Source organism: Gossypium hirsutum, chromosome D02, assembly GCF_007990345.1.
Source record: "Gossypium hirsutum isolate 1008001.06 chromosome D02, Gossypium_hirsutum_v2.1, whole genome shotgun sequence".
In the NCBI taxonomy this organism is placed as follows: Eukaryota; Viridiplantae; Streptophyta; class Magnoliopsida; order Malvales; family Malvaceae; genus Gossypium; species Gossypium hirsutum.
This window is the reverse complement of record NC_053438.1, coordinates 54177243-54193040: the sequence shown is the minus strand read 5'-3', so window position 1 is coordinate 54193040 and position 15798 is coordinate 54177243. Positions and strand designations below refer to the sequence as shown.

The 15798-nt window shown below is 31.8% G+C and overlaps 1 protein-coding gene and 1 non-coding gene across 3 annotated transcripts; both read left to right on the top strand.

Moving 5' to 3' along the window:
• Positions 1 to 251: 251 nt before the first annotated feature.
• Positions 252 to 358, top strand: LOC121215097 (small nucleolar RNA R71). The gene has a single exon (XR_005910829.1). It is a non-coding gene; the product is annotated as a small nucleolar RNA R71 (small nucleolar RNA).
• An 11114-nt stretch (positions 359 to 11472) lies between these two features.
• Positions 11473 to 13905, top strand: LOC107909908 (F-box/FBD/LRR-repeat protein At1g16930). 2 transcript variants are annotated; one of them, XM_041088805.1, is made up of 6 exons: positions 11509 to 11666; positions 11802 to 11905; positions 12012 to 12438; positions 12805 to 12896; positions 12980 to 13123; positions 13259 to 13905. In XM_041088805.1, the coding sequence occupies exons 3-6, from the start codon at positions 12012 to 12014 to the stop codon at positions 13565 to 13567; spliced, it is 972 nt and encodes a 323-aa protein (XP_040944739.1). In that variant the 5' UTR covers positions 11509 to 11666; positions 11802 to 11905; the 3' UTR covers positions 13568 to 13905. The 2 variants fall into 2 exon arrangements, with proteins under 2 accessions (XP_016693098.2, XP_040944739.1); XM_016837609.2 differs by having other exon boundaries at positions 11473 to 11666; positions 12012 to 12896.
• Positions 13906 to 15798: the final 1893 nt, after the last annotated feature.

The following is a 15798-nucleotide window of genomic DNA, read 5'->3' as shown; positions in this document are numbered from 1 at the left end:
TTTAACATTGAGGATATTGGTGATACTTGAGATGCTAGTGAAGTAAGAGCGTCATGTATTCCAGTGACTCGTCTTCCTGACACTGCTCGATTGGTTGGCCATTGATAATTATTGTTGGCAATCCTCTCAATGATTTCTAAGCCTCATTATAAGACTTAGAAATGGGAGTACCATTAATAGAAGCATCCACTACCATCCTCGTGTGAGCATTGTGACCATTATAAAATGTCTCAAGTTGTATGCAATGTGGGATTCCGTGATGAGGGCACTTCCGTAATGATTCTTTGTACCTTTCCCATGCCTCATACAATGACTTATCATCCACTTGTTGGAAAGCAGTGATCTCGTTCCTCAACTTAGCATTCTTGCTAGGCGAGAAATACTTCATAAGGATTTTTTTTGCTAACTCTTGCCATGTTGAAATTGAGTTTGGTGGTAATGAGTTCAACCAAGCTCGAGCTCTGTCCCTTAATAGATATGGGAACAGCTTTAATCGTAATACATCTTTGGGTGCTCCGACTAACTTGAAAGAATTGCTCACCTCCATAAATAGTCTTAAGAGTAGGTGAGGATCTTCAGTAGGCATTCCACTGAATTGGCCCACTGTATGAAGCATCTGGAACATGACTGGCTTCAACTCGAACTGTTGTGCCTCAATTTTGGGTCTCCTAATACCCGAATTAAGATCATGAAATACTGGCACGACATACTGTCTCAAAGCCATATCCCTATCATCAGCAATAATGATAGGATTATAAGCAAGGTTTGCTCCGTTTTCTTGATTCAGATTTTCGAAGTTCATCTCTTTAGTCCTTCTCTGAGTTGCTTGTCTTCTTCGCTGTCAAAAAGTTTGTTCAATCTCAGGGTCTGCAGGGAGTAAATCGATGATTTGGTCAATACTCATAAACACCTGAAATAACCATAGAAAAATTAACTAAGTTAAAATTTGAACAGAAAAAGAAACCAAAATGCAAACCTAACAACTTCACAAATAATGACTTTTTTAAAACACAGTCTCCGGCAATGGCGCCAAAAACTTGGAATGACGGAAATGTGCAAGTGTACACAATCGCAACAAGTAATAAAGTGACAAGTAAATGTCGAGTTATCGTACCCACAGGGACTGTGAAAAGAATTATTTATGAATGCTATTTAAAATACTTTGGTGAAAAAATACTTTGTTTGAAGAGGGTGATTAAAAAATAAGATTTTAAACTAAGTAAACTAAATAAATAAATCTCAAATGCACGATTTCAAAATACGATTTTAATCAAGATGACTTAATTGTGTTAGATTAATTACATTTCTTAACTTAGAATTATTAAACTCATGTTTATATTGTTACGAATAAGTTCACGGCAACTCAGGAATTTGCTAACTTATGAACATACTCACCTACCAAAATCCATTTATCTCTTGACTATATCCCTATGTCAATTCAACTGATTAAACAAATCTTAATAGGCAAATATGTTATTGCACATACATACTTATTAAATCAAAATAATCTCTTTTACATATCCCTATGTCAATTCAAACAATTAACCCGATTTAATAAGCACATAAAAGACTATGTGAGGTAACAAAGTATCCGTACCTTGAAACAGTTTAATCACAATAATCTTACAAGTTATGCAAGGCAAATGTATCGTCAGATATCGTTCCTAATCTAACCCTCAACTACCTTAGATGATTAAACATACACTGATTAAGTACTGTGTCCATTAATTACAGTTTCAATCCGTTTAAATAATTAATTCATTAGTTACCTAACAATTGTAGTGCAAGAATAACTTAGTCATGATTTTACTTAATCAAGCATCTTACCAAAGCCTATAATAACATACACACAATTTCAATAATTTTAACAAACAAAATGAAATCAAACTAACAGGAATTAAATTCAAGCTAAATTGATTAAATTAACCATTCCAACAACATAAATATTCGTAGATATGTTCAACATAACAACAACAAAAATTAAAGAGATACGGAACAAGAATCAAATCCAGTGTTTTTCAGTGGCTTGACTAGTTGGTCCGTTCTTCCTTTTCCGTTGTCCTTCGTCGACCAAGGCTACTATGAACACTTAATTACTGCTCTAAATAGCTGATGAATGTCCCTTTCCCAAGAGGAGAAATTGGCAAGAGAGCAAGGGAATTTTGGAATGGAAAAGAAGAGAGAAAGTGGAGAGAAGAGAGGACAGATGTGAATGCTTAAGGTGTGTTTTTCAAATGACCAGACTAAGGGGGTTTTTATAGCTGAGGGGGGCTGCTAAAAATAGCTAAAATTATCCAAAGCGCCCTCCCTTGGCCTGCCACACATGTGGCAAGGTTGATAGTTTCAACTTTGCTAATTTAAGCTTGAGGCAAATCTATAAAGCCACCAATTGTGGAGGGGTTTGAATGCAACTTGAACAAGTCTTCAAGGGACTATTTGCAAGCTTAAATAATCAGATAATAAGCTTATTTGGGTCAGCTCTTGGGACGGTTTTTGGGCTGTCCATTTCTTGGTCGGTTCAGTTCACTCGGTTTAGTTCAATTGGACCATTTTTTCATAATTAATTAATAATAATTTATGAACCCAAATTAAATTGGATACAAATTAAAATTAATTATATTTTGAATTAATATATATAATTTTATGCCATCTTAGGCTGAAATTTAGTTCACCTCGATACTTCAAATTGCTTCTCGGTTTTGTGCTTCTAGCAGTGTCTGCCGAGCCATTTTTTGCCCTTTGTGCAAATCTGTCAAAAATAACCAAAATTCATCAAAATTAATTATAAAATTAACTAAAATTAAAAATGTTCATATTTTAAGTGCACTTTATTTATTTTGTAAAAATTAATTATTTTTTTGACAAGAATTTTATCGAAACTGTATGATTTTAAGTTAAAAAGGTATGTAAAAATGTGTAAATTTCCGTGTTGTCAAAGACCCTTAATGCTTGTATATTTTGTAATGTACTGAACTTAGATGTCTAAAGTTAAAAGTTGTAAATCAATTATTCATCATGACAAAATTATTCGTAAAGATGAAATGCCTAGTCATGTACTCCAAAGTAAATATTTGTATCATATTTTCTTAAGGGTTGTCTTTTCTATTTTTTGCTTTTGTTTATGTTGCTTGAGGAGAAGCAACGAATTAAGTGTGGAGGAGTTTGATCTGGCGTAATTCGGTGTAGCAGAATAAACTAATTTTCACATTTTAGGAGTTTGAAAACAATCATTATAATTATGTTTTAATAAGTTTAACTTAATTCAGTAAAATGTGCAAATTGAGTATTTTATTGACCTCAAGGACCGAATGAAGCCTAAGGGTGAGCTAATGAGCTTTGTAAGTGTGCAGGAGACCATTAGAAGGCGTGTTAAACCAATATTGGTCACTATGTCGCAACACAAAGGGTTCGATGTCGCAACATAGAGAGTAGAATGAAGAAATTCTGAGACTGCCTTCAACATCATGACATAGCCTAAGGGTGTCACAACATACCCTTGAAGATAACTCATGTAACACCCCAAGCCCGGCCTAGACGTTATGGTCGAATCTGATGACGTCACATAATAGTGCTTTTAGAAAAATATGTCGTCGCTAAATCCTCTTCTCTATTTAACCATTTTTTATTATCTTATGTTAACTTCAAATCGTGTCGTTTGTTTTCAAAATATTATTCATTTACAAATCGTTATTCAATTTCAAAACATTTTTTTTTATTTTTATTGCGGAAGCTTTTAAACAGTTTGCTTATTCATGGTATTTTTGATAAAACATTAAATTCATTTGAAAACCCGAGTTTTACCGAACACTAGCAGATTTAAATCATAAAATCGTATAAAACCATAATTTTAGACCAAAATTCGTAAAGGTCATAATTACAGCAAAATACTCCCAGATAAAAGTAAAAGCATAAATAGGTAGTAAACAGTGCAAAAGAAGTCCTGTGGCCACCGCTGAGTCTTCCGTCGCATCGATCCGCCTAAATCTGGGGATTACCTATACAAATTAAACAGAAGGGGTGAGTTTGCGTAAACTTAGTGTGTAATCCCCAAACAAATGAACAGACAGTAAATAGATAATCACAGTTAGGGCTTAAGCCCTTTTCAGTATCAGTATCAATCCAGTTTGGGCCTTAGCCCATCTCAGTACAAAAACAGTCATGCAGTAGGGCTTTAGCCCATCACAATATCAGTAGCAGTAACAGATATGAAGTCATGAAAATCTTACCCATCCAGCCTCTACACACCATCTCCGTCCAACCCTACACTCTATGTGGGGATATAATAAACCCACCAATCCCTACACTCCAAGTAGTACCGAATGCGGCACTAGACAGTAGTTTGCAGCTGAACTGCCAGTAAATTAGGCTCAAGGCCTTTCAGTAAACTTCCTCTGAACATTATAATCCCCCAACCCAATGCAATGCAATATACAGATATGACATGCTATAACACAATATCATGCATGTAAATAGGGCATACAGTATCAAAGCAGTGGGACATCATCAGGCTTAATCATATCAGTCATACAGTCATTTCAGTCAATTAGGGGTCTACGTAAGCTTATCGACCCTACAGTAGGTCCACAGTCGACTCGGGCGACCCGTGCAACCTTATCCTTGGCCTTGTGATCCATTTTAATGTAACTCGTGCTAGTTAATTATTCATATGTGTTTCCATTATTTACTTATATGATCCTTCAAAGCTGTATACCTGAGTCATTGTTACTAAATTATTTGTATCTTAAGCTACAGAATTCTGAATTAAGATCCTCAAATTTTTCCCCAAACCAGACTCATATATCTTTTTACCATAAAAATTTCAGAATTATTTGTTTAGCCAATAAGTACAGTTTATTCTTTAAATTTTCCCCTATTCTACTGTCTAATAGTTTTGACCTTTATGCACTAAAAATTAATTATCTTCTCATACAAAATTCAGATGATGTTCTTGTTTGTTTCTCCTGAAAGTAGACTCATTCAAGATTTTAAAAATATAAATTCTAACCCATAATTATTTTTATACAATTTTTAATAATTTTCCAAACTCAGAACAGGGGATTCCAAAATCATTCTAACTCTGTCTCACTAAAATTCAAATATCTCATAATATGAAATTATTTTGCTTACTTCCTTTCTTCTATGAGATACTAGACTCAAATATATTTAATCCCATATTTTTTTCATCATCTAATTCAATTTTCACAATTTATGGTGATTTTTCAAAGTTAGCCTACTGCTGCTGTCCAAACAACAAGCAATTTTGGCTTTTCACTGAATCCATTATTTTTGTGTTTCGGGAGCACACTTGGTTTTGTTTGATTCTAAAATAGTCCCCGAGCACTCCAAAGCCTATAATTGAACAAATAACACCATAACCAGTCTTACCTCACGATTAATCAAAATCCCAAAACCAAAATACTTACTCATAAAATGATGAACATTTACCACAAAAACTTCAAATCGGTATATTTACGAAAATCACAAGGAGAGCCTTAATCCTCGTGAAATGCTGCTACCAATACCTCGAAATTAGACTATTGAAGAAAAAATAATCTCTTAAAATTATACCCAATAACATACTGAATTTGCACAAGTGTTGTTTAACACTACGAAATCAAGAGAAAAGAATGGTTTAGAGGGAATAAGGGAATTTTGACAATAGAGGAAAGAAAAGAAAAGATAATCGAGTAAGAACAAGGAAGAAAAAACATTCAGTAGAGATGGGGGAGAGAAAATGTCAGAAAGATGGAGTGTAGCACCCCGTACCCGTGTTCCTCGCCGGAACAGAGTATAAGGTATTACTAGAACACAAACACTTGCTATCGTTCCAACTGAGATTTTTTTATTATGAAAATTTTGACATAATCCCCTTTATAAATATGTAACCTCACCTGCAAATTTTTAGATAGTAACCCAGTCAATTCCAATGTTTCAACCAACATTTATATTCTCAAATATATTTAAATCATACTTAACATTTTAACTATCATCATTAGCATTGTATAAAATAATTTATCAAATAACATATACTAACATTTAGGCTAAATACTTTGTAACATATAACATCAAAATCAAGCCTTCTATACATGCCATAATTTAGAAATATTGATTACAAAATACCAAAAGTTGTGGATAGTGTAGATGAGTTCTCGACTATTTCCGAATTCCGAGCTGAACTAGTAACACTATAAAACAAGGGAAAAGAAAGAGGAGTAAGCATATAGCTTAGTAAGTAAGTATGTAATTAATAAACAAGTTTCTAGCATGCTTCCATAGATAATATAATCTTAATCACACATAAATTCACTATTTATTCAAGTTCCAGCAAGCTGTTTATTCGCGTCATAGTCACTAAATTATTTTTATCTGGAGATACAGAACTCCAAATTAAGATCCCTAAATTTTTCCTGAAAATAGACTCATACTCATATATGTTCTCACAATAAAATTTTAAGAATTTTTAGTTTAGCAAATTAGTACAGTTTATTCTTTAAAATTTCCCCTATTTCACTGCTCCATAGCTCTAACCCCTCTTCACTAAAAATTAGTTATCTCTTTGTACAGAATTCAAATGATGTTCCCGTTTGTTTCTCTTGAAAATAGACTCATTGATAAATTTAAGAATGTAAATTAAAAACCATATTTATTTTTGTACAATTGTTAGTTATTTTCCAAATATCGGAACAGGGGATTTCAAAATCATTCTGACCCTGTGTCACTAAAATTCAAATATCTCAAAATATTTAACTGTTTTGCTTATTCTATTTCCTTTATGTGAAAATAGACTCATTCAGATTTAATTTCATATCTCATCAAACCCCTAATTCAATTTCCACCATTTTTGGTGATTTTTCAAAATTACACAACTACTGTTGTTCAAAACTATTTTATTTCTAAATTTACTCTTTAATAGTTTTAATACTTCATATCATCTTACTCAAGGGTCGATTAAATATCGAACCCAATATTCATCACGTAATCTTATCCATTTCACATGTACTTTCACCTGTCCAATTTCCCCGATGAACACTTTGGAATATTAACCGTTACTCGGTGGAATCAGCACTTAGCAACCACCTTATATTCAGTGATACGGGGAATCAGCACATAACAAATCCTTTCACAATCAAGGATACAGTGGAATCAGCACTTAGCAACCACCTTTAGAATTAATAATTCGGGGAATCAGCACTTAGCAACCCCTTTTTTATCAGAGTTTTGGGGAATCTGCACTTAGCAACCCCTTTTTGATCAGTTTTTCGGGGAATCTACACTTAGCAACCCCTTTTTGATCAGTGATTCAGGTAATCTGCACTTAGCAACCCCTTACATTCAATGAATCCCAGTCTAATCCGAGTGTTCAATCGGGAACCTTATTTTACAACATTTTACCAACTTTTCAAATTTAACCACATTTTTGTAATCTACATCAAATATTTATTCTATATTCAATAATATCTCAACAATATATTAAATAAAATTAAAATGATGCATTATTCACATACAAACTTACCTCGGTGCAAAATGTAGTAATTTTGCAATTTAGTCTACGATCTTTTCCTTTCCTTGATTGAGGTTGATTCCACGTTCTTATTGATCTATAATATCAAATTTAGCTTGTTTAATATTCACATTTATCAAAACAATCCTCGACTCAATTTTTGGAAAAATTACGATTTTACCCCTAAACTTTTGCATATTTCCACTTTTGTCCCAAAGCTCAGAAATTAAACTTCATCTCTTATTCTTATGTTTTATGACATGCTGAACATTTTTCCCTTCTATGGTAACATCAAATTCCCACTCTAACACTTACTTATGAACACTAAATATTTTTATCAATTATGACGTTTTACACGTTTTCACTTAAAATCGCTTAGGAAAAGTTGTTTAAGAAAATTATAAGCTTCATATTCTACCATAAAACATCAAAACAAACATATTTCACCTATGGGTATTTTTCCAAATATGAACCCTAGGGTTAAATTATTGCTAGAATAAGCTAAATCAAGTTACCGGGACTCTTAAAATGTAAAGAACATTAAAAACGGGGCTTGGGATCACTTACTATGGAGCTTGGAAGCTTGAAAACCCTAAATATGGCTTTCCCCTTGTAAAATTCGGCCCTAGTTTGAAGATGGACAAAAATTGGCTTTTAATTTTGTTTTTAATTCATTTTAATAACTAAATGACTAAAATACTCTTCACTTAAAAATATCCTATTTCACTTATCTCACGTTCATTTTTGTCCACAATTTAAACAATGGTCTAATTTCCATTTAAAGACCTCCAATTTAAAATTTCATAACAATTGGACACCTCTAACATGTAGAACTCAACTTTTGTACTTTTTACAATTTAGTCCTTTTGACTAAATTGAGTGCCCAAACGTCAAAATTTTCGAACGAAATTTTTATGAAATCTTTTCGTGAAATTGTAGGCCATAAAAATATAATTATAAGAAATTTTTTCCTCGTCAGATTTGTGGTCCCGAAACTACTGTTCTTACTAGGCCCTAAATTGGGTTGTTACATGGAGAGAAAAACGACTCTCTTTTTTTTCGAAAAAGGAAAAAATGATCAGATTTTGAATATTTTCCTCCATAATCCCCTAATTCACTCCTAAAATCGCTCCCTCATTTCCCACTACACATCCACCACTCAGAAACTCAGTTCAGCACAACTCTTGCTGAAATTAGGAGCAAAAACACAACCTTGCCATCCCAAAGATTCGAAACCATGACCTCCCTCACGCCAACAATCCAATTATCCACCAAACCAATAGACCCATTCTATTAATTATTTGTCAACTTTTACTTCAAAAGCCTATTGACCAAAGATAGGGCTTATTCATAAAAATACCAAAATTTGCCCAAGTCCTGGCTTGAACTTGGGACCTCCCAAACACTCCTAAAACACATAACGACAAAAGCTAACAAATGTTTGTGTCACACATTCACAATACCCAAAATTAAAATTTTGGAGCGTTACATCCCAAAGAAAAGTATATTGATTTCTATGTCGCGACACAGGTTCTGATGTGTCGTGACATCGACTCTGGACAGTAATTAATATGAGCCAGAGGGCATTTTGGTTTGCACAATCCAACTTAAAGCCCAGGAACGTCAGCTACCCTAGGGTTAAGGACGACGTTCACATCAAATCTATAAATAGGCTCATTTGTCACATGTTATGGACACCAATTACTTAGTTTAGAATCTTTCTTTTAATTTCTGTTTAATTTTTTCTCTTTTCCTATGTTTTAGATTTACTTTCAGTTTGTTCTTTGTTTTATCTCGGGAGATCTGATTTGTGGATGAAATTAAATTTTGTAGACTCAATCTTCTTTATAATACAAACTAGGCTTTTTCTTAAATTTTATACTTTCGATTCAATTATCATGTTTATGCTTTATATCGATTTTATATTATTTACGAAAACCATGAGGAACTAATCTCTCTATGGGGGATTAGTGAGTGGAGGTATGATCTATTAACTGTTTTGTAGGGTTACTCAACGGATCAATTGTTTAGGAAAGGAAGAACCTAAACCGTAGGCTTGACAACCTTAGGAAGTCATCAAGGTAGGAATTAACCTAAAATTAGTATGGTCTAGACTGTGAGGTCAGAAGATAAGTAGTCCTTGCTGACTCATTATTTTAGTGGACGTATCGGAAGGTCCTGCTAAAATATCGACTAGTTAATTGACGAGGAACCCAAAGTGACAGTTGATAAAGATTATCAAAGCTAGCTAATCACCCATAATCAAATTTGATTAATTCCACTTTTTAATCTCTTGATATTTATTTGTTTATTATATTTTATTATTATAAAAATCCTAAAAATCTCTTTTATTTGTATTTGCTTAATATAACCTATTTCGAGTACTAATTAGATCTTTTAGTGTTTAGGTTTAAATTGATCTAGCACTAGCCTCCCTTGGGTACGATCCTCGAACTACTCACCTACTCCATTGTAACTATATTACAACCTAACCAGTATACTTACTGATATCGCCTCATTTATATATAACTTTTGTTGCAGTATTCACACTTTGGACGTTAGTACATCCGGAGGCGGTCAGAGACCCACTAATTTCCTTTGAACTTACAAGTGTCTTTTGGTATGTAGGTTTAATAACTGAACCAGTGCGCCGGGAGGGATCAAGCCATGGATGCGGCATAGTGCTAGACCGAGGGCAATATTATGCATACAAAGGGACATTTAAAGAAATATTTTTTTTCAAATGACAAGTAATAATATAAACTACGAATATGTCTATTTTATTAAACAATTTGTTGTAAGGTGTTTTTTACCATAGAAAGTTTGTGACAAACGTTAAATGTATTATTCAAACCTATTATCTTAGAAAGGATTTTATATAGATAAAAGGTACATTCAATATGGCTTTTATAGATTGTAAAATTTTGTTATGTAAATATTGTGACATCTTATATTCGAATCCGTTAAACCGAGTTGGGTATAGAGTGTCACAAAAGTATTATAAACAAAAATATTTAACAATAAAATGTGTCATGCCCTTATTTGTCATTTTACACATATTAGCTTTCAACTATCAGTTAAGTTTTACCATACACTTTTAAATAAATAGTTAATAAAATCAGTTGGTTAAACCAATCACTACAATCAACAACTAGCTATCAGCTATCACCTATCAGCCAATTGCCAAATAGGGCTTTTATTTTTATGATTTTTTTGGATTTTTATGAAGTTTTATAAAATTAATATTTTTGAAAATATTTTTCATATTTTTTAAAAATAAATTATGAATTTTTTTTAGTTTGTTTAGAATTTTCAAAGTTTTTAGTTGGCATACTAACTTATTTGGCCTTCGAACGTAAAAAAAAAATCATTTTAGCCCTCAATTTAATTTTTTTTACCTTTTTTAGCTCTTAAACTTGTGTTTTTTTTCAAATCACTCAAAAATGGATGGAAAGTTATTTTTTAACTTTTTTGGCATGACATACACGTCAACCTTTAATTAATTTTTTAAAATTTTAAATTTGAAAAAATTATAAAAATTACTTTTAAAAATTAAAATTTGTTAAAAATATATTTTTTAATATTTTAAAATTTTTAAAAATTAGTTAAACATAGACATGTCATCCACATAGCAATTCATGTGTATATCCATACATTTGGGGGTGATTTGACAAAAAAATGCAAGTTCAAGAGTTAAAAGAGGTGAAAAATTAAAGAGAAGACTAAAATGACTTTTTTGTAAAATTGGAGACCCAAAAAAATCATGATATTTTCTTTTTGGGGATTTTTGTGAATTCTTTTGCTTTGTGATAGTTTTAAAAAATTTTAAGTAATTTTTTGACACATGGCAACATTTTATTGGTTTACTTGACGTCTTTTAACGAAAATTTGGATTGAGATAATATAATAGATAGAAGAAAAATACAGGGACTAAAGTGATAAAAAAATGTTGAAATATCAAATTGAAATTTGATGTATAAAACAGAGGTGAAAATAGGTATTAAGCCATTGCTGGTTAAAAGGAAAGCATGTAAAATCAGAAAAGAAGTTATGTCGCTTCTTTACATTTTTCACTCACGCTTAAAAAATATATTATTTCCCTTTTTGTAATTTCTACTATTTATCTCTTCCACCGAAAGAAGCCAGACCCAGATTAAATAAAATGGTATTAATTCTCTCTTTTACCTTTTCCTTTTCTTCTGTATTTGGCATTCATTGTGAAATCTCATGCATTTTTTTTATTTTTTTTATGGCTAATGATGCCGAATTTTAATTATGAAAATTCGCACTGTTTCTTCAGGAAAGATGATTTTATCCGTTTTCTTGGTCGTGAAATTTGAATACCATAGTCCATGGGATTAAAATTCTGTCATCCTTATCGTGATTCATGAATCTTGGTTATAAGTAAGTCTTCAAGTTGCTATTTGGTTATCCTAATCATGGCTGATCTTTGCTTATGACAAATTTTTGTAATTTGTGTATTGATGATTTTGTTTTTTGTTTTATTAAGATGGAGAAGGGTGATCAAGGAAAAGAGGATTCTAAGGATCGGATTAGTGAATTAACTGATGAAATTCTATTTATAATTCTTTCCTTTTTGACCCTTAAAGAGGCAGCAAACATATGCTTTCTTTCCAGGAGGTTGAAAATTTTGTGGCCACACATTGTTGCTTTGAACTTTGATGCTTCAAATACATTAGGCGAGCTTCGGAGGAATGGGCGATTAAGGAAAAAAAAGAGAACTTGGTACATAAACTGGGTTAACCACGTCCTGGAATCGCATAAAGGTTCCACTCTAAATGAGTTTAGGGTTTGTTTTGATTTGGATTGGACTTGCAGACATGATATTGATAGTTGGTTTTGTTTTGCCATATCGAAGAGGGTTCGAAAACTTGAATTGGACTTTGAAGAAGTAGCAGAGGAAACTTGGCCACCAGGTTTAAGATCCTATTCTTTAACCAAAAGTTGTTTCAATTACATTCGAACTCCTCAGGGTTTATCTTGCATAGGATTGTTGGATTCCTTGTGTTTGAGATTTGTAAAAGTAAGCGGAGAGGTTTTAGAGCACTTCCTTTTGCATTGTCCCCTGCTTGAAAAATTAGTTGTGGAGTGGTCAAAAAATTTAGTGACTCTTAACGTGGCTAGTTCATCGCCTTTACGGTTGCGATATTTGGAGATACGAGCTTGCCTCGCTTTGCAAAATCTCGAGATTTCTGCACCCAATTTACAGTCATTTCTGTATTATGGACAAAAGGTGGCATTACATATCGAAAATGCTCCCCTTCTGACTGATGTGCTTATAGGTGGGAACTTAGATGATGAACCAGCTTTCGCTTTTTGCCCCCTTTCGGGATATCTTTGTCAGCTGAAAAGTCTTACATTGGAGATGAGTGCTGTAAGTGTTTGCTGCAATATTCGCCGCCTTCGGTTTTTGATTTTGTTTCTGTTTGAGTTTCTCATTATAAATTACTTTTGCAGTATAATATGACATTTCCGAATTTCCCTGAATTGACAAATCTTAGGCACTTAGCAGTAAGTGCGTATGGTGGATATGATGACGATCTTCTTGTCTTGACTTCCTTGATTGATGCATCTCCTTCTTTGAACAAACTCTCGTTGGAGGTAATGTTTCCGATTTCTTCATATACGTTAGTCACCAAAGTTCACATCAGCCTTTCCACACAAAACACAGTTGATCACTTATCTTTCCCTTTTGTTCCCTTACGGTTGTTCTTATTATGTTGTATCATTTTGCAGTTGAATATTTGGAGATCTTCGACATACAATCATGCACATAATACGAGTAATGTTACCGGAAAACCCATCCCTAGTCTTAAAGTGGTAGAGGTGATCGGCTTCAGAGGTTTTAAAATCGATGTGGATTTCCTTGCATATCTACTTGAGCATGGGAAAGTGATGGAGAAGATTACTATTAATTGTTGCCATCCAAGTTGGGCTGGGCAAATATTGGAGTTTGAAACGATCAAAGAAAGAGAGAGAGCTAGAAAGCATGCTGTACAACTCAAATCAAAATCTCCTTCAACAACTGAATTTGTAATCATATAAAGTTTAATCAGCCTTGCACCGTGTCATATGCTACTAGGGTCAGAGCCATTGGACTATGGCCATGGCCATCTAGAGTTCAGCACTTCACCGCTTTGCCTAGCGGCTGAATGCTTTTGTCACTCCCTCATAAGCTTGACTGGACGATAATCGAACCAAATTCATATAGGTTTTTGTCAAGCCTAGCTTGAGAGTATAGACGTTTGTTTACACGTTGGGGCCTGTGTCATTCACTGAGATTTGTTTGTTTGTGTTGAAGATTTAAAATGAATGCATTTGTTTTGTTATAAAACTATTTAAACATATTAGTTTATCAATATCAAATTTTAGTTTCAAGATAATTTCAAGTTATGTGTACAATGCAATGAGGAAAATTTTGCATCTCTATGTTGAGTTAATAGATAAATTATTTTTCAAATGTACTCCTGTAACAAATTCGATCAAAACATGAGCAAATTATATCTTTTTGATTAATTCAAATATTTGTTACTAATAAAAATGTTAAAATATATTAATATTATCTTTTATTTAATAAAGTTAAGTTTGTAATGTACCATTATATTCCAGGGAAGGCATTGATGTACCAAATATGTTAATGCAATTTCTTTGAGATTTTAATCAATACTTTGCAAGTATATCAAACATCGTAAAATAACTTTTTTGGCAGTGACATTCTCATCAATCAGATTTTAAAGAATCGCATTCCATTGGAATCATAACATGGGAAAGAACCAAATGTTCCTTTATGGGATTACAAGAATATAAAATTATCTTGTTTAATTCATTTGGTTGAAATGTAAAATTTAAATATGTGATTTACGGAATGTAAATTTACCTAAAAATAAATTTTACTGAAGTATCACTGTTATAGAATTTTCTTTATAAGTTTCACATTTTTTATTCTCAAATTTCTCATAAATTTATAGCAACCTAAAAAAATTATTTTTATTCACCTGGATTGAACAACCATGAAACTTAATTATGATAATTTATTTATATGGTTTATTTACCGTTTATTTTAGAGAATTTGATTTGCTTTTAATATTAAAGAGAAGTGAAATTAAAATTCATGATATAAGCCTTCAATTTTTCTGTTCTATTTAATGCGGTTTGAGAACAAGTCTAAGAAAATTGAGTTTTTTTTTCTTAATTGATTGGGTTCTTTTTATTTGTAAATTTGATTTTATTGGTGTATATTTTTTTTATACAAACACCTACAACTATTTATAATCCCTTCCCAATCTTTCAATAGGATGATAAATGTGTTTTAGCGCATTTAAACTCTCATTCTCTTATATAGGCAACAATAATCAATGTTAACCAAATTAAAATTCAATTTACTCACTTGTATATATTTGATAATATTTTTTCATTCATTCCACACAAATGGCATGTGCTAAAATTAGATTTAAGAAGTGGTGTAAGTTTTATCATGCAAAGTGGCTAACAATAATCAAATTTAAAATTCTATTGTCCCAAGCATTTGACATAGCTTTTAAGTAGAGTATAAATAGATAAATAAATTATTGTTAAGCATGGTATATTTCTGTAGACCACAATAAATCAATATTTCTAAATTTGATTCACTTAATTTTAATTTTAAAATAAAGTAAAAACATTAGAAGGGTTGAATAAAAAGTTCATAGCTTGATTCGATTGAATATTAGGGAAACACTATTTTAAAATTTTAAAAGACATGCCTTTGTTATATAATCACTTTAATTTGATAATTTTTTTTTCTTTCGTTAGTGTCACATTTGTACGATATTAAATTTAATCGAGAATTTTGATTTAAAATATTATCATTTTTCATCTTAAAAAATAAAAAAAATCTCTTAATCTTTTATTATGGATGTTTAAATCTAATCTATTCACAACATTTAAGAGAGGTCAGAGCTGAAATTAAAAGTAGCAATAAGCTAGAGATTTTTATATTCAAAGGAGAGAAAAATGAGAAGAGAAAAAAAACTGGATTTTAATTATAATTATTTTTTTAGCAAAAAGGAACTAAATCTGTTTAAATAATTTAAGAAATAATGAAATTACAAAATTATAAGTTTGAGAATCTAAAAATTGTAATCTTATTTCAAAATTAAACAACATCAAAAAAAAAATTTAATTTTATGATTAAATGGTTTAATAATTGATTCGTACCTACCCTAATTACCACTGAATTAAATGGAAGTGATTAATCATTGGAATTGGAATTACTGTGGTATTTGAATAGAATTAAT